We start from the raw sequence: 24,065 nt of genomic DNA, 5'->3' as shown, positions 1-24,065 counted from the left end.
CGTTGACAAACACAGGCTCCAGAAACAAGACAGACCCCAGGAGCATGTGCATGTGTGTGCGCACGCATGGGAGGAAGTATCTAATGCTCTGAAATGGCTGATTTAATGCTTGTATAACAAAATAAGACACATAAACAGAAGCTCTCCAGCAAGTGCTTTGGCTGTAGTCTTCATTTGGTTCCCGCCCAGTAGCTTAATTACTGCTGCTGCAGAGCACTTTCAGCTTTCTGCCCCTGGGTGTGGATGGTGCTTGTGCATGCACTATGGGAAGGTTACAGTCAGTGGGTTAAGGTTAATTGTCTTCCTACACTCCCTTGCTCTTACTGCTGACTGCAAATAGCTGACATTTGGGTTTCTGAACAATGCTGCAGCTATTGGGTTGTTTTTATTCCTCTTAGTTTTGTTTTGATTTTTTTTTCCCCAACCAGACTTTTTTTTTTCTGTGTGTTTTCCTTGCAGGGGATCCCTGGAGTTCCTGGGAAGAGGGGCAAGATGGGTAGGCCGGTAAAGTTTTTCCTTGTCTATTATGCAGTCTTTGTTGAATGAAACTGGAAACAAAATATTTGATGCTGACTGAGTCTTTCCCATAACTTCTAGTAGGAGCTAACTGGAGGGATCAAAAAAATCCTGATACCTTTCCTTAAGCAAACTGGGGATTTTAACTTTTTCTTCCCCTTCTTTCATGGTCTGTTCCCCATTCTCTCTCTTACACGCCTCTGTTATTGTCAGACAAGCCTCACACTCACCGAACTCTTATCTTCTGTAGGTTACTCTTAAGCATTCAGGTTTTTGTAACACATCCTGTTGTTGCAACCTCCTCCTGACTGTTCTTCTCCAATGTCATAGTATTTCCTACCTACCTAGCCCCACTCCCTTCTGCCTACTCATGAGTGCCATTGCCGTCCCAGATCAGGAGCAATTTTCGCTCTTTCCCATGACTATACTCACCAGGTATCATGCGTGCAGCAGCATTCCTTGTTCAGAGCATGTAAATAGATACAAGAGTGCTTTGTGATCAATATTTGTAGCTGTACCACTAATGAGCTTTATGACATATTTAGCATTCATTAGACAGGAGGAGGCTGAATCAGATAAAAATGCTCAGCAGGGAAGGGAAGTTTGAGATCCAGGTGAGAGAGTGACACAAGGCTTCAAACTATAAAGAGGAGTTGATGAAGCAGGGGGCTGCAAAACGGCTCTTCAGGAGGGCAGGAGCAGCAAAGGCGGAGGCTGCCGTGCCACCATCAGTCAAATCATGCAGTGGTGAAGCAGAAGGAGAGCAGCGAGCAGAGCAGAGAACACAGAGCAGGGAGGAGAGAAGGGCAAGGCTTGTGGGACTGTGTTCAGCAGTGAATGTGACCCTACTACAATTGTTTGGAAGGAATTTTAGTTCCAGTCTCCTAAACTGGACTGGGTGAGTTTGATGGGGTGAATCTTCCCTGCACATACAAGACAGCTGCACAGGCTGGAGAGCTGTACTCCTGGCACCCTGGGTGTGCTCCCTTCTCCTGTATTAGTTGTTCATCACTCTTACACCATTACTGTGCCTATTCTCTCCTATGTGAGCAATCTCCTATGTGCTTGTCTTGCCAGGACCATTACATCCACTGGCAGATGTGGTGTCATTAGCTCTCCAACAGCTCCTGGGCTGGCTCATTCTTGTTCTCTTGTATTTTAGTACCTTTTTTGCGCCCGGTCTGTCCCGTAATGCACATTTCTGCCCTGTCTCCCTGTTCTCGTCATTATGCTCTTGTGTTTCCTTGTAAAATGCCCCTTCACCCACTTGCAGAAAAATCCTCCGCACCCGCTTGCTCATCCTTGCATGCGAACATGTGCTTTCTAGGAGTCCCAAGCCTACCACTTTGTGTCATTCTCACAATGAAAGCCATGCAAACATCCTGACAATCCCACATTCATCCTTGTTAACTATTCTTCTCTTTGGGAGAAGAGGGAAAAGGATAGGGGGAGAAATTGCCAGATTGCCTTATACTTCTGCAGACTGCTAGTCACATCAGGAACCTCTACAGCGAATAACTGCAAAGGATCAGTCGAAATGCTATGACTTATTGACCAGAATAAAATAAACAAGGCAACTGTCGTTAGGTACAGGGAAATGCTGAGGGTTTCTGGGCTCTGATGTGTTTCCACACACAGCATGCTGTATGCTCAACACATTCCAGCTGTTTAACCTTTTTTTTTCCCCCCCAATCTTCCACTTGGAAGGCTTTGTCCAGCGGTCAGTGTTACAAACAGCCTGCTCCCCTGAGATCAATGGGATTCTCACTTGCAAAAACACGGGCAGTTGAGCTGAAAAGTTCAAAGGAAACTTAGGTATACACGTGGGGTTTCACCGAGCACCTAATTCCCTTAAATTCCTTGGGAAAATGCCAGCATTGTCTCCACCACGCAGCACAAGGGATTTATCACAAATTGCGAATGCGCTGATGTAAATTCAAAGCCCCGCTGGTGAGTATATTGTCATGGTATCGAGAGGTGGGGAGGGTAAGCAGCTTGCCCAAGCTGACTCAGCAAATCCCTGATAAAGCAGAAGAGAAAACCCAGCCTACCCAACTCCCACTCCAGTACCTTATCTTTAGGGACATGCTGCCCCTTGGGAGATGTGCGCCGTCAGGATGCCTGGTACAATTTTGCCTGCCACACTCCTGTGCTGCTAGGTTTGCTGCTAGTACGCTGCTACGGCTGCTCGCGCGTGGGTTTGTCCTTGCAAGACAGAACTCTTTTTGCAGCCTGCACCAGCTGCCATCCTAAGTGGTTAAGGAGGAAAGGAGTTTGCGCCAGATGTGTGTTTGTACCTAGCTTTGCTTGGTATTCGACCTGGAGAGATTAAGCGTGGGTATTTTGTGTGTTGTACTGTGGGCCTCCCGGAATGATGTAAGAGTGTAAAGATTAAAACAGACGAACTGGACGCGAGTCAGCTTTTGAAACCATTCCAGTGGAGTTAAGCCCAGCAGGGCTGTAAGAAACATGGTGAGCATGTCCCCAGAGCAGCCATTCAGCTGACCCCCCCACCCTCTCTCTACAGCGCATCATAAACGTTGCAGTGGGAGCATTTAAACTGTGTGGCACTAAGAAGCTCTGAAGAGAGAGGTTTGGGGGCAAACTGTAGGGAGAATTATTGTTAAAATATGATGTTCAGGGAGACTAGACTAACACAAGTGCATGATAGCTACAGGACCGCTGTCTCTTTCGAGGGCAGGCTGGACCCTTGGGACCAGCATGGCTGGTTTTAAATCTTCATGCTTAGCAATGTGATGGCTGGGAGCACTGAGGTTTTATGGTCCCCCGCTGGGCAGCTGGCAACACAGTGCTTGCAAGTGAGAGAAGGATGTGAAATGGTAACCTCATTGGTGCGAGGGTGGAATGCATAATGGTCCAGGTATGCAGAGGAGATCGGGAGACGGGAGGAACAAGAGAGCTAAAAGTTTGATTCTTTGTGTGTGCCAGAGAGGCAAGCCAATGCTCATGCCTCATTAAAAGGACAACATTTCTTCTTTCTTCAGGGCATGAGACAGATGGCGGGAGGAACATACGTCTGTGGAAGGGTATATGGCCCTCCACCTTACCTTTCCCAGGTGGCTGAGCTCAGAGGAGTCTCTCTGCCCCTGTGAACAGAGATGAATGCATGTCTCATCTTTGGAAGTCACCCGAAGGCTCCTGAACGTAGAAAGGAATTAACACAACAATGCCAGGTTCTCTGTTAGTAGGAAATAGAAAATAGTGTCTATGGGCCTAACTTCTAGGAGAGAGATGCCACTGCTTAGGGGAAAGAAGGATTTGAGCTGTGATCTGTGAAACTCTTGTCTAAAGTATAGGAATTCACTAAATGCATCTTCAAACCTGCAGTGAGCACTGTAAACCACACACAGAGAACGCAGAATTGCAGAGAGCACATTTGCAAAAGCGTATCAGTCTGATTTGTGAAAGTGCCTTAGATAAGGGTCTGCAAAGACTGCAGTACTGGCTTCTGCCCGTGCCATTACCTGTTGCCTTGAATGAGGTGGTGTAAGAGGTTCTGCAAGGTGAAAACTGAGTCATGGGATGTACAGGGCTCAGAAATGAATTGCAAATGAACAGGCAAATCTGTTAATCAGGAAGGAGAGCGGAAGAGTCTTGTATGTTAGGGAAAGACCTGGAAACAACAGAAGGGGGATCCATACATAATTCCTTTCATTCACACCTTTAGACAAATGATTTACATTAATTCTAGAAGTAAAGCACTGGATCTGCACAAAAAGCAAGGCAAGATGAGCGAAAATGAAAAGCTCCTGCAAAGAAGTTTGAACAACTTCTAAGGCATGAACTGAGGCCCATTTAATGATAAAGAAATAGGTTTGTGGAGGCTTGGAATTATTTAGTTTCAGATGACTTTAAATAATTTCAACAATGGTTTAAGTGGTAATGGATTAAATCAAATGCTTGTCATTTGCTGTGTGGATGCATGTGGGTTTTGGAGTAAAAAGCACTTCACATGCACTTATCAGCTCCAAATTCTGCAGTAGTCCTAGCCTGCATTATCCTGAGGAGGCCATGCAATGAGTTCCTGGAGCTGGGGTTTTGTTTTAATGTACAGCTAGGCAAAATAATGATCTTCCATTCTTTTAAAAAATGCTGTTCTGACTGGTGCACCTCTGTCTCTTAGGAGGTCTTTACTGACTCACATTCCTGCGTTGCACATAGTCTTCTGTTGTCCTTCACTGGCAAACAGCCTGCTATTGGCACTAACATGTCATTTTGCTTAACTCTTTGTTCTTACACAGCCAGGTTACTTAGGAGAAGGAGGAATCTCAGCCTGCTGATATGGAAGTTATCCATTGCATTTTTTTGCCAGTTTTTCTCCCTACCTGCGCTATCATTGCATGTTTCTTCTAGTGCTACGGAACTGATTTTGTGAGGTGCTATCCAAACCTGTGATAAAAAACACCCTTGGAAGGAGGTGAGAACAACTGCTGGAGTGGGGAGGTCAAGGTGACAGTGAAGCAAACAAGTAGCTAGTACTGTAAGCAGAGGTCTGGACTTTCTACCTGCCTTGCTGTGCTCTGATAGTACCATTCCTGTGGTTTCCTCTCTTCTGTGCCTTTGCACTTGAATGATCAGCTTTGTCCTGCCCGGGTTAGACTGCATGTTGGGAGGGAGAGTTCCTGTGAGCCAGTGCGCCAGCCGGGCAGACTCTTCCTAACAGTGCAGTCATAGCAATTGTGCTTAGAAAACCCTTTGACAAGTTCCAGCGTGTTGACCAAAGTGCTGCTTCCAGTGGGTAATTGGACAGATGGCTTGGATTATATAACTACCATGCCGAGAATGAGGGATCAAACCAAAGCTGTGGGGCCTGGTAATTCACACTGTTTACCATGACAGCGAGTACTGGTGGGAACCTGTCTGCACAAACTAAAAAGAAACTACATGGTCCAGTAGGTAGAGAACTAGTCTAGGGATGAGGACTGCAAAGCAGCAGCATTTAGAGCCAGGTGCAGACTTGAGCATCCATATGCCGTGTGCTGATTACAGTTTTTAGACCTGTTTGCTGGCCTCCCACCTCATAATGTGACAACGCCTGTCTTACCAAGGGGTTTCATATCAGTTTGGAGTCAATACTCGTAAACATAATACCTGCATTGCATTTACAGTAAACCCAAAGGGACACTTGTTTTCTTCTCTACCTCCTTAATTCCAGAGGAAGTGGTTTGCCAACAATAAGTCCAAGCATCCAGTGCTCCCTCCCCAGAATGTAATAGCTGGTCCAGTTCCCTACCTGAGACGACACCGCTGAGTTTGATATTGGGCATCTTTTTATTAGAAAGAGTTAGCTTTTTAGCTTTCCTCCGCCTCGTGCTACAAAGCTGAGATAACTTAGTGGCAAACATAAGCATACGTGGTCGTGCCAAGTTACACAGTCTCTGCTGTTCGTACAAACAGTGGTGGGATGGGTTTTTTTGCCATGTGTCTGGAGGGGCTGGCATAAGAGCAAGTCACTGCAAAAATAAGCCTCATTCCTGTCAGAGCAGACTGGGGCTTGAACGAGCTTCGCTTCTCCTCCAGCCCCCACCCCAGATCTGAGTGCTTATAAGCTTAGGTGCAGCTGGAATCCAAACTCCTTGGCTCTTTCCTGTTTTCAGAATGAGTCAAACCAAACCCTCCTGATCCATGCAATCCCAGGCTTTGGGAAATCTTGGATATGGACTCTGCAGTTCAAGATGTCTGATTTGCAAGCCCAGCAAATGCTCCTGTCAAGGGCAACAAATCTGACCGTGTGGCCCTTTCATCGTCCATCTTGCCTGCTGCTGCTGGTCGCACCGCAATCAATGGGATTTTTGCCATTGCCCATTATGACATTGAGCTGAGACCCTGAGCACTCTGTGCGTGAATGTCATGGCCAGTGAGGGTTTCAGCTTTGGGCCTATGCAGTGCTGCACTTGAGAGAATTTTTTTTCTAAAATATATTTCCCTACATTAGAAATAAGTAGGTTTTAATTACGAATATTATTATTATTAATCTTATTATCAACAACAACCACATGATGGAAAAAGATCCCAAATGCTTGCAGGCTTCACTTCGGCCATTTTCCATCTGGCTGCACAGTGTTTTATTACGCTGACCCAGCAGCTCGGCTCTCAGAATGAATAGTTCCAAGAATGGAAACTTTCCCTAAATTGAAACAGTTTGAGATCCCAAATGATAAAAGGTGTATTCTAGAAAAACAGTTCTCATGCCACCAGCTTCACCTCCTCCCTTCACCTGCCAAGCCACAAGTTCAGGATTCAGCATTCATCCCAAAGGGTTGGCTTTTGGCCCAAACTCTCAACTACCACTGTGTTTTTTAGCATTGCTCCATCACCTGGGAAGGAGTTCAGACACTGGCTATGGGCTGTGTGCAAGGACCCCTCCTCTAAGAAAAGTGAGCAGTTGAAGTTGATGGGGCTCTTCCCAGGATCAGAGGTCTGTACAAGTAACTTTGTAGGACTGCAGGTGTGGTTTGTCTAAGTGATGTGGGTAGCGGGAGAGGACAATATGTTTTACAACTGAACATAAAACTTACTTAAGAATTTACTTGTACTAGCCCTTTGTGGCAAAAGGCTTGAGCCATCTCGGTAGAACGAGCAATACTGGAAACAGCAGCTAAGACAACACACTGATGCTAATCCACAGTTTAATACTGTAAGCTGTGATAAAACCAGGGGTATCCTGTTTCCTTTGCTGGTGTAGGTATTTGGGAGGACAGGATCTTAGACCTGAGCTGCTTGTCTTGGCAAGCTATGGAGAACGGTTTGTTTTTCAAACATTTTGTTTGGAGTAAGTGTTTGTACAGCATCTAGCACAATGGGGCAGCACAAACTCAAGATGGATCTTGCAAGCCAAGCCAAACTGGGCCACTTCAGGGGAGTAGGAGGCCTCTGCAGCTATGCGAAGAGATGGCCACATGTGCTGCTGCCCTGTCAGGAGCTGTTTTGTCTAGCTAAATGTGCTCTGTGCTAGCTCACATGAAGCTTGCTTAGCACTGCACTGTGCAGTGTAGGCAGATGCTTTGTTCACAAGTAGAGGGTGTTAATTCTTTAACTGCATTATGCCATCTGGCCAAATACAGTAAGTCTCTCTAAGTCCTCTCTTATTGGTGGTAGCACTAGTCTGGTCAAGCTGAACGTATTGTGACAGTTAACCAGTTTCTTTACTTTCTCCTTTGCCTCAAAGTGGACAAAGAAATTGGGCTGCTCATCTTCACTTCTGCCAGGCACTGATTTGCCAGGCTGCCATGTACCTTCACCTTCTGGTTTTGAAGATTATGTGTTGGGGTTTCCAACATCCAGCCAGCTCCGGTACTTGTTGCTATCACTCCTGTATGAGAATGCCCCAAGTAATTAGGGTTGTATCTTCCGAACAATCCTGTGAGGTAGGAAAGTCTGCTAGGCTGCTTTTTTAACGAGCAGGGGAATGAGGCTCTGATTGTGAAGGGGGATTAAGTGACTTGCCTGGAGTCATCCAGGAATCCTGGTCCCATGAGACCCAGCCCAGTGTCTTGCAGACCATCCATCCTCCCTGTAGGGAGATGCTGGTTGAGAAACCAGCCTGGAACTCAACCTGTCTGCAGTTCAGTGGTTTCCAGCCGGGGTGGGGGAGAAACCTTACATTTTAAAATAACATTTTTTTTTTACAAGCATTACATTTGGGTCTAAGCTACTCAACAGCAGGCACATCTACATGAGATGCTGTCTCCATAGCAACACATTATGGCGCTGTAGCATCGGTGGGCACAAACTGATGTCACTACTAAGTTGCTGTAGCAACACACTCCCTTGCTATAGCGTGTTGCTGCGGCGGTGTAGCAGCTAAAAATTACCCGAGCACTGTGGCACGGTGCAGTAACAGTTGCTACTGCATTTCCATACTGCACGAAGGAACAGCGCCGAAGGGGCACGTATAGACACGCCCAGCGTTCCTGAAATAAGAAACTGCATGGTTCGGGTGCCTCGGTTCATAATTACAAGCATTGGCAGAAAAGTCGCAGAGGGACTTAAGATGATTGGGGTCTCTGTAGTGTCCCTCTGGCCCATATCTAAGCTCTTGGTTGGGGTGCCAGCAAAGCAAGAACTGCAAAGAGGCCGTGTCATTTCCAAGTGAATTTCCTTAAGCTGTTAGTGACCCAGGCAATCAGAAGGCCTGATCCAAACCCCATTTCAGTCAAAGGGAGTCCTTCCATCTGGATTCAGTGGAGTTTGGATCAGGCGGTGCTGCCTGTTTGCCTAAGCTCCCAGGTTTCTCAGAGGTGGGCATGTGTCTAGGTACATAAGCAGATAGCATGAATCATTTATAGGAGGGAGTGTAAAACATGGAAGAGTAAGATCATGTATCTGCTTCCACATGGCAGAGGAAGGGCAAGGTGCCCATATCTCTTCCCTGAGAAGCAACAGTGCAGAACTGTGGCAAAGCCTAAAGGCAGAGGGACAGCCTCCCCCATCATTTGGGGCAAGAGGAAATTGCTTAGATTCTGGCTCTGGAAGGAGAAGCAGGTGAAGGCTTTTATTGTGCCTGGAGAGGCTCGATGTCTGTAGTCAAGAGCATGGATGAACGTGACGGGAAAGCCAGGGGTCTGTCTGCAGCTTCGTTCCTTGCGGAGTGACTTAACTCTTACACCTCTGGACACTGAGCCATGCCTGCCTGCCCCCATGCCCACCTGAAAAGAGCCTCGTGTCTGCTTTATTCAGATGCTGCCAGAAACCCAGGCTGCCAGAATAAGCGCCATTTGTTTATTTTATTCTCCCACACTTTCTTTTTTTGAGCGCCTCCTCTCTTCCCCTATCCCCTTCTTTTTTCTTAAATTATTTGACTTGCAAGCTGCATCCCTTGAGGAGACTTGCTGGGCAGTATCTCACCTGGTATAAGCCAACTGGCAGACCTCGCCTTTCACAACAAGACAGGAGGGCCAGGCGGTTGGAGCAGCTTTACCTTGAGCCAACAGGAAAATAAAATCCTATTTTTGGAGAAGGATTCTATCGGCCTCAAGACCTGCCAGGACTCCTCAGAGCAGCAGCTGCCAGATTGCCTCCCTTACTCCAGCAGGGAAAGAGTTTTAAACAGAATCAGATGTTGTGTGTACACACACACACCTCTGAAACAGTCTTTGAGGTGTGTCAGATCTAGTGGTCTCACCTCTTATTTTTCCCCTTTTCGTTTCCCCAAGGATTGTTGATCCCCAGGACCAGGTCACACGTTCTCGTGTGCCTCTGCAGGGCACTTCCAATAATGGTGGCAAAGAGACCAGGGTGCCATTTGTTCCTTTCAGAGTAAAAGGAGAGGGAGTGTCTCGTGTTGAGCACCGTCATATAAATGGAGAGGGGGCAATAGTGCATGCATGTCCATCTGTCTATCTGAGCCTGGCTGTCAGGTGAGTCTGGTGTATCAGAGGATGCCTTTCAGAGGGAAGTGTTCGTCAGAGCTTAAGACACTGTCCTAGGAGATGGCAGACATGGGTCCCATTACCAGCCCTGCCCCAAATCCCCTGCGAGACTTGGCCTGAGTCACTTAGCCTCTGTGCCCTATTTCCCATCTGTAAATGTCACTTCCCTGCATCAGCAGGATGTTGCGAGCATATGCGCAGGACTGCCTGGAAGGTGCCCAGGTCTGCATTGATGGGGCCAAGTGAGGACCTGAGATATCTAGGCATAGTGGCTTTATCTGCTCCTGCTCGCATGCTGTCCTTCGAAATCCCACTGCTCTCAGGGAGCTTCTCCCCACTCCCCGCTCCCCCTGCTCTCTCTCAGACAATGTGAAATCCATTCAGGGTTGGGGCTTTTTTTCTTGTTTTTGAGGTTTTTGTATTTCTTAGCTGGAAACTAGAGCCAAAAGTTTTGTCATGCTGACTTCAGCAGTCTGCAGAGGAGCCCCATTGGCACTTGGCCAGAAAAACTTGTTAGTCAGAAGTTTCCCTCTCTGCTCCACTACTCTCTGTTGTCTCCTCCCAGTCCCTGGCTCTGGATCGTGTCGCGGGCAGGGCGTATATCTGCGCATTTCACAGTGATGGTTGTCTGCTTGATCCCAGTTCTTGAGTATGCTTTCCAGGGGCTGTGCTTCAGAGAGAAACAGCTGCAGTCTCCATGCGGCACTCACGAGTTGGAACGGTGGAGGTTTGAACGACTACAAGAACGGGGCCTTTCTCTGTTCTCCTGGGGAGAAGGGGAGGGGTCAGCGAATTTTAACTGTGTGAGCTGATTAATCTGCTTCACAAATCTTATGTAATTGGCCTTCACCCTTTATGCCTTAAAATCACCAAAGTTAGGAAAGAATTGCACACCTCCAATTTGGCCTATAGGACTCTTGGAGTGTGCACGGAAGTGCTCCATGCACGTTTTAGAGCAGTGTAATTTAGAGCACTTTTTATAGCACTGTGAAGTTACAGTGCTCTTAAACAGGACACAAGTGCAGTGTTGGTGGGGGGAGCTCTTAGCCTCCCTGCACTTCCCAGGCTAGAAGTCAGGGGCACTTTGCAGCCTCCTGGGGTTTCTCCACTGGCCAGAAATTTGACCAGTGTACAGAAGTTATTTAAAGTGTAAAATGCAGCACTTCAATTTTAACAAAGGTTAATTTAAAATGCTGTACCCATGTTTAAGTGCTGTAAAGCCATGCACTTCTGTTAAGTCCAGGCAATAAAGCACTTTAAATGGCGAAAAAAGCAACTTGTGTACACCCCCTTGGGGCATAGAGCAGAACTGAGTGGATGTGATAGAGTTTATGGACACTAGAAGGAGGCATATAATAGGAGGAGTCTGGGGAAGAAGAGGAGGTAACATCCCCCTCTAATCCCTCCGCTTCAGTCCAAACCCATTCTGGGTAGCGCTGAATTTGTGGCATTTCCAAAGCTATGGGATATGGCCGGTGTGCAGGAGCAAGCAGGAAGAGATCATCTCTGCAGGCACAAACCGCAGATGCATGTGAGATCTTATACACTTCCTCAATCCAAAAGAAATAAAAAAATAATCAACTTTCAAAATACAGGAGTGATCATAATTCACTGCAGTGTGTCCAGTCACTCCTGGTTAGTGCTTTAAGAAATGTTAAGTACCTGGGCCGTCAGTGTTGGAATAGCGCAGTTACTGAGGCAGCCGAGACTGCAGCGTGGCAGTCCTCTGAAGTAACATGAAGCTGCGTAGTTTGGGAGAAGAGAGAAGTGTTGTCAGTGAGCAGAGAGCACTCGTCCAGTGGCCCCCTAGCTTGGCTAGTCTACCAGTTAGTGCTGATGGCCCTGTTCTGGGATCAGGATGTTTATTGGCATTCTGGCTTTCTCCCTTCAAGTTGAATAATAACAGGGCTACCAGTGTCTGGGCTCTCCGCTCAGACGCTTACACGCTGACGTACTTTGTTTTGTGTGAGGCGGTATTGTGGCGTACCGGAGAGAGCATTGCACAAGAGCCCACGAGATGTGGGGTCTGTTCCCAGCTCTGCCACAGCCTGCTAGGTCCTGTCAACAGACAGAGGATTTCTTTGCGCCTCAGTTTCCCCACCCATAAAACAAGGATAATTGTACTGACCTCCTTGGAGCATTTTGAGATCTACTGCTGAAAAGAACTTGGTACAGTTGTTATTATTAGTCCCTCACTGCCCAAGTGGTTCACAATCTTTGAAGCATTTATCCTCCTCCCCTTAGAGGTTGGGCAATACTGGACAGAGAGGCTGGGCAATACTGGACAGAGATTTGAGGCACAGAGAAACTAAGAGCTTGTTTATATGAAAAAGTTACAACAGCATCCACTAAGGTGTCGACTGCTATAATTATACTGCAAGCCAAAAACAACGCAGAGATGGAGCTTGATGTGGCTCCTCTAGTCACTGGATTGTAAAGCAGAAAGAGGAAAGAGGATAATTATGCCAATATAACTGACCATGTAGGCAGCCTTATTGTGGTATAATAATGCTTCTTTCCAGGATAGTTTATGTCACTTTGAAAGTGGTTCAAGCTAAACTGAAAAAAAGCCAGTTTTATTTTGGAATAAGAGTATTCATATGAGGCCTTCTGAGGATATAGCTGTATTGATATAGTATATATAGTGGTCTCCAACATTCATGGGTTCATGGGCAGCAATGCTGAGCATGTAATGCCCCATGGGTAATCTCATAGTAATGAAACATCCATCATTAGAAAGCAAAATTGTTTGTGGCATCAAAGAAACATCAGAAGGTCGTGTCCCAGAGGTGCTGGTTAGGGAACCCTGCATTACTAGCAGAAGTTTCCTGAGTAGGACATCCCTTAGCAACTTGCCCGAAGTCCTCTCAAATGTCAGGAGCAGAGCAGGGAAACGAATCTAGGACTCCTGAGTCCCCAGATATACCCTGATCTTCCTCTCTCTGAGGCAGTTTGAGAGTAAACCCAGGTTACTTGGAGAACCTGTGCTATGGTGCTTTCCTGGTGAAGGGGCAGTGCTATTTAAGTATTATGAGCTATGATAGGGGAGCATGCAGCATAATGTCCTTTCTGTGAACATTCATATTTTCCTTGGATAGTCTTCTTGACCATAAACAAAAGACTATTCCAAGGCAGCGCTTTTTTGACTGAGCTCTGAGTTTTCCGTATACATCGCCATACTACCCTTATTGCTTCAGTATGTAGGAGAGTCTACTTTTTCCTAACTTTTTTTTCAAAGACAGCCCATTTTTATACCTTTGCCAGCCGATGTTAGAAAGCTGCTTCCAGCAGTTGGTCACCACAGTGTCTTGGCCTGTGCACAGGCTTGGGAGAGGCAGTGCCCAGTTGGAAAGGTTCACAACTTTCCCTTTTGCACTGATGCCCTTAAAGTGTGCAACCTGAACCCAACCAAGAGAACAATCAGTTTGCATCCTTTTGCTAACGTGGCTCAGCTTGCTATGGGTGATTGGTACAGAAGAAATGAAAGCGCGGCTCCAGTGAAGACAATGGCAAACCTCCCACGGCTTTAAAGAGAGCCTGGATTTCACTGTGGGTGTGAATAACCTTCTAGTCACCTAACTGTACTGGTCTCTGGTTGAAAACTTTTAGGAAAGAACATGAAATCTCAAATAACACCTCAATTTCAGGGTTTTGCTCACCATTTCTTCTTGTTCTGTCCACTATGAACATCTCGTGTCAGTCTTGCTGATGGCTTTCCAAATGGTATGTTGCTGTTGGCCACTGTATTTTGCTTTCTCTAGACTTGACTTTCCAAAGAAGCCTGTGTCTGTAGCGCTGAGAGGAGCTGGTCGGGTGCAGCTACACTGCATGCCAGCAATTAAGCTACCAAAAGCCTGTGGGGTGAGAGAAAGAGAAAACAAAATAGAAGCTGCTTGGAAAGGACTGTTACACCATCGCGTTCTGGCTCCCAAGTATTGTATATGAGCCTATTTTTTATTCTTTTTGTAGCTTGTGTCAGATCAGATGAGCTGACCCGGCATTCGGAGCCTGACTCACTTTCTGCAAAGCTCTTCCCTTCCCAATCTGCTTCTCTTTGAGGCATGTACACGATTCCCCTTCACTCAACCAGAATGGAGTCTCCCTCTCCCCCTTCCCCATCTCCAGACGCTCTCCTCTGGCCTTGCAGAGCACAGTAATATCACCCACTGCACCCTAACTTCAGATCAGGCTTCATCTTTTGGAGCCAGATAGGTGGATTAAGGCAGTTTTGCAGTTACTTACTTGAATCCGTGTGTGTGCGTGTGCGTGCACGCGCGTCTGTATGGTTCTCATCACTATAGCACTGGCACATGCAACTTTTCTTTAGGAAGACTGGATGCGACCATACATACAGTCAGCTGCTCAGAGTCTCCACTAGGCTCTTGCCTGAAGAGTGCAAAGCAGTTGGGCTCTAGCTCTAGTTATCATCCACAGAGTGCTTGCCTAATAGAACAGCAAGTACCAGGTTACCTCTACTACTACTGCTGTAAAAAGCATGGCAGAGGGAGGTCTGTGTAATGTCCTTTGGGACTGCTGCACCCCCGGGGTAATTTTAGATCAGTCCACAGACCACTCACAACTTGAGTCAGCACAGAATCAGTAAGCTGCAACCACCTCTGATGCCCGTTATGCATCCCCATGCTGGGCAGAATAAGACCACAGCCATCTTAAACAAAACAACCTTCTCCTTGAAGATATAGTACAGTTGTAGCTCCTGTAGTTTTCTGACTGGGGACAGAAAAAGAAAGGAGAAGAACAAGTGGATTTCATTTCTCTGATGATGGGCTCAGGCTTTTCCACCATAAAGTTGACCTTGTATCAAATTCTGCTAGGTTTTTATAGAGGCCAAGAGTCAGTCTGGAGGTAAGAGAGGGAAACTGTTCGACTGTCTTGTTCTGGTTCCTGAGCATCTTGAATGAGCCCTTCTTCCATTTAGTGTCTTTCATAAAATGAGGTGATGCACAGCTCTGTGCAGTACATGGTTCAATTTGGATCATTGACTTACCTCTCCCCCCCCAGCATAGCAGAGCTCAAATTGCTCCTGAGCAGGGAAATTACCCTGTTGAAACAAATATACTACTAGCTCTCACAGCAAGTGCAGGAAAGAGAATTTAGGCTCTGAACCTGCTGAGTGCTAAGGAACTGAGGGTGCTGAAAGCCAACACAAATAATCTTCTCTGCAATTTATCTTACGGGGAGGGAGCTTAGAAGGTGAAATCCATGACTAGACACTACCAAAAACTTAGAAATAGGCCTTACTTGGTGTCTAGCCTTTGTGCTGGTTACCATTTCAGATTCCTGCATTTCATCTCTGATTGTAGTTATCTCATGGCCTGCCATTGCTACCTGACCAAAGGAGAGAAGGAGCAGGTGTCCAGACAAGCACAGCTAAAGCAAAGGAATTCCTCCAGGAGCAGGAGAAGCAATTGCAATCTCTCAAATGGAGTCAGCAGGGTACACAATCCTGCCCGTCTAGGAGATGAACATGGGCAGCTGGAGGCTAATACCAGCCCATATAGAGCCTCGCTGCCTTGTCTTCTTCATAGCTTGACACTGGGGCTTTGGTAGGCAATGTGTGGGGGTCTCCAGATTTGAATACCAACTGTACGATTGCTGCACATGGCCAGCTTCTGAAGTCGAACGTGGATAGAAGCTAAATTTCCATCTCAAAAAGGACAGAGTCAGGATTTTGCTATGCACTCTGAGCCAAGGCAGGTCAGTCAAGCCCTAATTGGCTCTAATTGGCACTGCCTCAAGCTGTTAAATTCTTTTCCCGCAGTCAAACGTCACTGGGAAAGGTGTAAAATTCTTTCCTGCCTTCTGTAAACAGCCATGCACGCCTTTTCCAGTACAGCTCTTCCCAGTGAAAGCCCTACTGATCTGCATGGGTGAGGGGGCACCTACATTAGCCCAAAGAGAAAGCTGACTTTTGGAAGTCGCATCTGCTCTAAGCAGCACGCAGTCACAACAGTTAGGAAAATCCAGATCCCACTGAATTTAAAGGCAAACGATCCTCCTTTTCTTTTTCTTGTCCAGCTTCCTAAAAACGCATGCATCTGAACAGCACTTCTGACCAGGCTATATACCATTGATATTACCAAGACATGTTTTTGGTTTAACTCTATTCCTGAGCTATCCATTGATCTAGTTGGTAGTTTCTGTTAGTGGCATTGCCAATAAGGGAGCTCCCAACTTCTGTTTGCTATCCTCACTTATCACTTGACATCTCAACTCAATGACATGTTATTTAGGGAAAGGACCATACATTTCTTCTTTGATGTGGCCAGCAGGGACTTCAGCAGTACTGCAACAGTAGCTTGCAGGGACCTCAACAGTATTAACATCATTGGAAGCCTCTAACTTCCTGGTTTAATGTAGAATCATAGAAAATTAGGGCCAGAAGGACCCTCAAGAGGTCGTTTAATCTAGTTTCTCAACCCGTGGCACAACCCAAAAGTGGGTCACAAGAATATATGAAAGGTTCATGAACAAACTTTAAAAACGGATCAACAAACATTAAAAATGGATTCTCCTTTAAATGAGAAAAAACATGGGAAACTGTGGGTTTTCCCTTGCAGGCTGCTTGGGGCCCCTCCATGCCTCACCCCCCACCCCATGCACACCCTCCTGCCCCACGCTTACCAACCCCTGTCCACACACTGGGGAGCTGGAGCCTGGGGGTGGGGAGCAGTGGATCGGGAGTGAGGGGCACCAGCAGAGCCAGGGCGCTGTTTTCTACTTAAAATATTTACTGGCCATCAATGTTTACAAATGGGTCCTGGTGCCAAAAAGGTTGAGATCCAGTGATCTAGTCCAACCCCTTACTCAAAGCAGGACCATCCCCAACTATCTTATCCCAGCCAAGGCTTTGACTACCTGAGTCTTAAAAACCTTTAGGGATGGAGACTCCACAACCTCTGTGAGTAACTTGTTCCAGTGCTTTACTACCTGCCTAGTGAGAAAGTTTTACCTAATATCTAACCTAAACTTCCCTTGCTGCAACTTGAGATCACTGCTCCTTGTTTTATGTGCCACCACTGAGAACGGTCCAGCTCCATCCTCTTCGTTACCACCCGTCAGGTAGTTGAAGGCTGCTATTAAATCCCCTCTCAATCTTCTCTTCTCCAGCCTCAGTAAGCCCAGTTCCTTCAGTCTCTCTTCATAAGTCAAGTTCGTCTACCCTCTAACCATTTTTTTTGTCCGCCACTGGACTTTGTCTAATTTGTCCATGTCCTTTCTTGACGAACAACTTCTTTTCATTCCCTCTGATTATATTCAGGTAAGGAATTCAACACTGTTTTTCTATGGTGTCACTTCTTCAAAACCTGCCAGCTTATCTACACGATGGGCAAAATGTTGATTTCCCCCTTTCCAAAGACCTCCACTATCCTAACTGGAGCCTCAAAAGCCATGTCCAGAATATGAAATTATGACCTCTGCTTATAACCAGTGATAGCAAAGGGTGCAGCTAATCATGGCTTTGGATATGGCTTTATTTGCAGGAATAGCTGAGGACAAGCCAGGTTCAGACACTGCAAGTTTTTGACCACAGCTGCTCAGTGCTTAGCTAAGTTTGTCCTCAGCTACCTCCTTGCTGACATCTGTTATCTGCAATTTTTACATGACCTGGATAACACTGAAAACTCCCTTTTTTCTACAGTGATTTCATCTTCTTCCAGATCCTATTGGTTAATACCTGGTTCCTGGCCAATGGGTACAAGTGATATTACAAATACATTCTCACTTCAGCACTCGCACTGGCCAGTGCGGTAAGGACACAACCTCATGATGTCCTGCAGGGCCCTGCAGAGCTTCTTCCTCAAGCTAGCGTGTTTGCGTTATAGGAATTATTTTAATCATAACTTGCAAGTTCATGTAACCACTGCGATTATGTGTATTCAGTTCTGCTTTGTCACCTGCCAGCTTGCAAAATGTTGCACTGAGCAGAATGGGACTAGCGCTAAGATGTCTGTTTTCTTCCCCCAATATGTGGCAATAACCAAGGTTTGTGTTTGCCTCCTTCTCTCAGGGTTTTCCTGGTGACTTTGGGGAACGAGGACCTCCAGGCATTGATGGGAATCCAGTAAGTTGCCAAATCTTCATCATTTTTCTCCTCTTTCCCATTTCACTTTACAGCATATACTCTGTAATGCTGGGCGACTGAACTGCAAGGGAAGCTCTCCGCTAACTCTGGATTCCACTTTTCTCTCGGCCCTTTCCTTTTGTTGCACCCCAGTTCTGCTGAATACTTTCTTGGCCTGAGCGTGTGACTGTGAGGAATCCAAAGCATGGACATGGAACGGTTTTGGTCTTTATCTTTCTGTATGCTGGTCATTCAAATATCTTCTGTATCAATTTGTACACCCTGGGCTCCATCCAAGGCCTGCTAAAAAGTCACCAGGACTTCTTTTTCCTAACATTGTAAAGTCTGAGTCATGTAGGTGTCACACAGAAACTGGGCCGAACGTGGCAGGTCACCGTCTGGCTTTTACAGCATCCTAAGTTCTGTCCTTTTCAGACTTTTGAAGACAGTTTTTCTCAGCAGTCACTGCTTATGGGAACAGCTGAGGAGTTGTGCAGAGCTATTGGTGGAGATAAAGAGACAACTGGTTAACCATGCTGCTTTAGGGAATAGCCAACGTCTGTCCTTTTCACTACTCCCCTTGGACGAGGAAGAACTGGCTTGGCTGACATTCAGCTCCACTCACTTCTCAGCGAGTAAGGCTAAAACTGAAAGGGGCTGTTCTCTTTGCTGCATCTCATTTTTCACACCCGGGAACACTCAACCTGGCTTCACAGCCCATCAAGTCATTATAAAATATGCATCCAGAGTACTTTCAGGAAGCTGTAAGATCCTTTCTCATCTAAAGTAAACTTTAATACAAGCGAAGACGGTGTCAGGATGCCAGCTCTGGAACCAGAAAGCTCCAGGGAATAGATGCAGCATAGGAAGTGGCTGACCAAGCTTCACACTGCCTTGTAGACGTGCCCCAGCCTTGGTCTCAGATTGCGAGTGAGAGGTTTCTGGAGGCCATGCAGGTTTTGGAGTCCTGCAGATTTTCAAATTGCCCTGGCTTTCAAGAAGTGGACATTTCTCATGGGAACGGAAACTCTCCAGCATGTGTTATATTCCAGCTGGATGTTAGTAATATTTAATCTCTATTAGAACCAAGCAAAATAATTCAGACTCAATAATATGTGCACCACAGTTTTTCTGCTCACAAACTGTTTCCTAATGGACTTCAGAAGTTCTGAAATGTATGAATTGTTCAAAATTGTTTGCGACTCTTTATTTATTCCTCCTGATTAGCATATGAACAGCTCCTGGCTGCTTCTTGTAGTTAGTGGTGCCCGGGCCATTTATCAATACTTGCACAGCATTGCTTCTGTGCCTTGTGCAAGTCAAGTCATCCAAACAAGGCAACTGATTCAGCAACATCTTGAAATTTCTGTTCAGCACTAATTCATTTTTCACAAGAAAGTAATCCCTGCTGGTCAAGCTTGGTAGCGCCGACTTTCATGGGAAGTGAACACAAGAACTTCATGAACACCGTTGGTTCAGACCTGTAGGTTTTAAAGGATTATTCTTAAAAATTTGGGTTTTTTTTTTTTTCCATCATTCTTCTCTCAGCTCTAGACATGGGTCAGGCTGGAACCAGAGCCTAGAAGCAAAAGGCTTTACAGAGCACATTATCAATCCCTTGAACCACACAGTCCTTTAGGAATTAGGGAGATCATAATGCTCACAGAGATTTTCTGTGCCAAGAATGTGTGTTTTTCAATTTCCAAGATGTCTAAAGCCTAATCAGAAGACGTGTCAAATGGCAGACAAATGCCAGTTCCTAGTGCTTGCAAGAGATGCTAAAGGAAGCAAATATTCCCTCTACTAAATCATCCAGAAGAAGCGCTCTGCTTTCATCTTATCAACAGCTTTTAAATATTAATGTGCTTCGAAGCCTGCAGAATGAAAACAGCCTGTTCAGCTTACTTGAAGGGAGGTTCACGAGGTCACAAGTGGAGTCACAGACATAGAAAAATTCTGCAAGGTCTGTTTGTGGGACACCCAGATATGCTGAATTTGCTAGGTAGAATATGTGGTGAAGATGCAGGCAGACAGTGCTGGGACCTGAATTGCCTCGTCCTCTCTCTGGAGTGCGTCAGCCTCGATTCTGTTGCATCCTTTGCCACTGCAGCCAGGTTGCAGCTAACGACAGCCGATCCCCATTTGGCCTGCATGACTAACCCTTCCTTCCCATCCCACACAATGCACTCTCTCCCTTCCCCACCAGAAAAATCTTATGCTACATTTTGACAACCATTGGGTTCGTGCTGTCCACTGACACTGCAGTGCCCCTTCTCCTGAGGCAGTCTCACCACCGCTCACTTGGAAATCCAGCCCGTCACACCAACAACTCAATAGACCAGGAGAAAAAATGTATAACCCAACCCCCTGCCAACAGCAGAGTCCATAGAAGTCATCGGGTATTCAAAGGAACAAGGATATTATCCAGTCCGTCTGCTGGAGAATATCAAACATGTTTTTCCCTCCTTGCTAAACCAAGCAGAGAGGGGGCCAGAACTGAATGTTTTTAAGGCAGACCTTATGCCAGTAGCTCTTACCATCCTGAATCCCACTTGAGAGAACAATGGCTTGGCAGATGTCCAAAGTATGTAGGAATAGACCTGGCCATAAAAATCAATGGTGGGGGTCGAGATTGAGGCTATGAAACCGTTTTGTATGCATGCACATGATATTCCTTCGCTCCATTTCTAAGTCACACCGGGGCCTTCAGAAAAATCACTAATTCACCAAACAAGCTCCCTGTCAGCACAAAGGCTGTTGGTACTGAGCTGTGCATTAGAAATCACATAGGGTTTTCACTTAACTTCCACATAAAAGAGCCCTATGTAAATGGGATCTACCAGGCACACAGCAAAAGGCAGTCAAAGAAAGTAGCCAAATTACCCAGCCAATATAGAACAAGGTAAAGTATGTCCAATCCAACACAGATTATGTGGAAAGAGCATGTCATTTGTACTACTGTAGCCTCTAGAGGCCTCAAACGAGATGGGACATTATGCTAACTCTGTACGGGGGCAAAGTAAAGGTGGTGTCACGCATTCAACTTAACACTAAGTGCGGTTAAAACGTGAGCAGACATGCATTCAGCAGTTTAGCGTGTGTTAAGTGCCCTCATGGTGTTGCAAAGTTGTTCCTTTTCAGGCAACAGTTATATCCTAACATGTAGTAACTCTAAGAGGTCCCAACAGTCCAAGTGAACCCAGAGGTCCTGACAGTCCAAGCAACATCACCCTTTCAGACCGTCCTTGCCCCGAAGAGCTCACAGCTGGAATAGTTCAGGCAACCAGGAGGCATAGCTATCCTAATTTTCAGATGGAGAACTGAGGCATGGAAGGATATAGGTGGCTTATTGTGTTTCACGTAGAGTGAAACTGCAAAGGTATTTAGGCACCTGGAGATACAGATGACTTTGTGGGGCTTTAGTCTAGGGCATGTCTGAACATACCAGAAGGCTCCTGAGGGTGCCTTGAATGCACCTTTGGTGGAGCTGGAAAATAAACCCCCATGACCTGAGCTCCTAACCACAAATCTCAGGTGGCAGTCTGTCTTTATAAATGGTCAGGGCCACGCTGTTATTGAAAGGCCATGAAGAGGAGCAGGCTCTTTCCAAAACCACCTGCATGAGGGGCATTCACAGTAGTTGCTGAAAAGTAGAAGGCAGAGTAAACATCCCTGTCCACTGGGTGCAGTGACACCAAGCTGGTTATTGGCAATCAGCTGTAACTTCAATCACAGCAGCACCCTGGGGTGTGCCTTTGGGGTACACTAGGGATAATAGCTTCTCTTTCTTACACTGATGTTTTCATCTATATTTATCGCCCGTTATTTGCTCTTTGAGAATTGGATGAATCTGACAGAATTCATGCCTAGCCAGTAATAAGAGCTGCTTTTCACTACATCAGTTCAAATGACTGGGCAGTGACAGCAGGATCCCTGCAGAGAGATCCCTGCTGACATGATCCAGGTGCCTGAGCAGCCTCTCTGTGGAGAAGTTGCCAGTGCAGAAATAAGGCTGGTTTTCCATTTGAAAATGAATGGTTTGCAAGATGGTATGGCGTAAATCAGGCCCAGCGTGAGGAGGTTGCAGGGTCCAATAAACCACTCTCTTTTTCTGACTGTGTCAAGAGGCCGTGCCCTGGCCCAGCTCTGCCCTCTGCACCAGCCAGCAGAGGTGACTCCCATGAACAACCAGAAGCATCGCCAGTCCCAGGGCAGCTCTGCAGCTCCTGCCTCTGCGTGCAGAGGGACTGCTCTTACCAGTAACCATCTCCTCCAGTCCCAGGGCAGCTCTGCAGCGCTCCCAGAAGTCCCGACTACCATCCCCACTCCTCCCCAAGGCCCCACCACTTCATGGAAGTCATGTTCATCTGAGCGGCCTCTTCAATGACAGCTTTCATTGCCTGCTTGACAGAGAGGAAGTGGAGCTGCAAAAAGATGCGATTCACCCAAGGCAGGCAGGAGTCTGGGAGCAGAGCCGTGGCTGGAACTTGGATTTCCTGCTCTTCAGCCCCACCGCGCCGTACCGCCTCCCTTTTACCCGTTTCCCAGGCATTCACCCTCCTCGGGGTCTGCGCTGTCCGGGGATTAACGCAGCTGTTTTCATTTCCATCCCTATCCAGCCCTGCCCTGCTTCATCCTTTGCTCGCTCTCTCCATTCCTGCTTCGCCCTCATCCTGTCTTTCTCCCCTTGCTCTCACCTGACACACACACTCCCCATGCCTTCTCTTTGCTTCCCCCTCCCCCTTCATGAGTGTGCGTGTGCGCACGGACGCGCGCGCACTCACACACGTACACGCACGCTCGCACGCAGGCAGTGAAATGCTTCTTTTATCCTGCCTGCTCCTGGGAGGGGAAGCCGGGCTTGCACATAACCGTGGGGACGGCAGCAGAACAACAAGTAGCCTTCTGTCTGCAAAGGCTGCCCTCCTTCATTAACGTGCTTTCTGAAGATGGAAGCTCGAGATTGCTTAGGCTATTGGAAGGGGGTGGGGGGTGACGGAAGGAGGGGGCTGATCTTTTCCCTTCCCTCAAGTCCTTGAAACACTGAGCCACTTTTCAGCCTCTGTTTGTCTACAAAGAGTCTGTAACCATGTGGGTCTGTCTTTCCTTTTAGGGAGAATTGGGAGCCCCGGGCCCTCCTGGAGTCCTTGGACTCATTGTAAGTACGAAAACAAATGGGACTTTGGCTTCTGCGGGCTTTAACCCTTTCAGGGCACAGTAACCATGCACAGATTTGCTGTAGAGTTGGGGGGGTTTTCCCCTCCTTCCTTGGGCATTGCAGGGGATACAGCACTTCTGTTTATGGGTGAAGGCAGAGCAGAAGTATGACGCCGTTGAGGGAGGGGAAGCGGAGGTGCTGGGGCAGGAAGGAGCAGGGCGAACGTAATGTAATTCCTGAGTGCGCCCTTTTTAGGCAGAAGGGTCGGTTTTGGAAATCAGCCCCACGTCCCATTTCCAGGTAGCTTGCCCTTTCATTATTACTAGCCAATGTATTTTGTAAAGATGGGACAGTGTCTTTATTCCAGGCCAGAATCTGTTTTCATCTTTAAAACAGACCTTTGACCAGCAAATGAGACGGTTTGATGGAAGGCACGCTGTTCTTGAATAGTGACATTTTGCACTAAAGAATATCCTACCGTTTTGATAGGTAGGAATTGAACAACCCCCACTCCCAAATTGCCACTAATAAGAAAGATACTGAAGATGGTAAAGCATGAGTAAGAATAATGATGATAAACATCCAGTCCAATTCTGCCTTCTGATATGTCTTCATCGACCCAGGAAGGAGTAGTACTTTTCTCATAAGGACCTGTGCTTTGGGTAAATTAATGGCCTATGAGCTCCCTCTGGTCCTGAAGTAGCACGTCCCCTATTTTTTAGGGCTCAGTACTTATTTCCAGCCCTTTGCTTTGGATGGATAAGAAGCATCAGGTTCTACTATTATTAAGATGACTTTTGTTCAGAATTGCCTCCTCATAATGTCTAGCAAACTGTAAACTTCCATGCCACAGGCAGCTAAGAATTCTCCTGTGTATTGCAGTAGTGCCTGGATGCTTCAGCTGAAACTGGGGTCT

At 46.6% G+C, this 24,065-nt stretch overlaps 1 protein-coding gene across 2 annotated transcripts in view; it reads left to right on the top strand.

The window, feature by feature from the left end:
- The window catches only part of COL27A1 (collagen type XXVII alpha 1 chain), a 234,622-nt gene that overhangs the window by 81,261 nt on the left and 129,296 nt on the right, over positions 1–24,065 (top strand). For both annotated transcript variants that reach the window (XM_090021040.1, XM_090021041.1), the window contains exons 13-15: positions 460–504; positions 17,938–17,991; positions 23,105–23,149. In XM_090021040.1, coding sequence (XP_089877166.1) covers positions 460–504; positions 17,938–17,991; positions 23,105–23,149 — 144 coding nt within the window. The remainder of the gene's footprint in view (positions 1–459; positions 505–17,937; positions 17,992–23,104; positions 23,150–24,065) is intronic.

Source organism: Crocodylus siamensis, chromosome 11 (assembly GCF_052110815.1).
Source record: "Crocodylus siamensis isolate JL-2025a chromosome 11, ASM5211081v1, whole genome shotgun sequence".
Lineage (NCBI taxonomy): Eukaryota > Metazoa > Chordata > Crocodylia > Crocodylidae > Crocodylus > Crocodylus siamensis.
The sequence above is the reverse complement of the archived record's forward strand: the minus strand, read 5'-3'. Positions and strand labels throughout refer to the sequence as shown.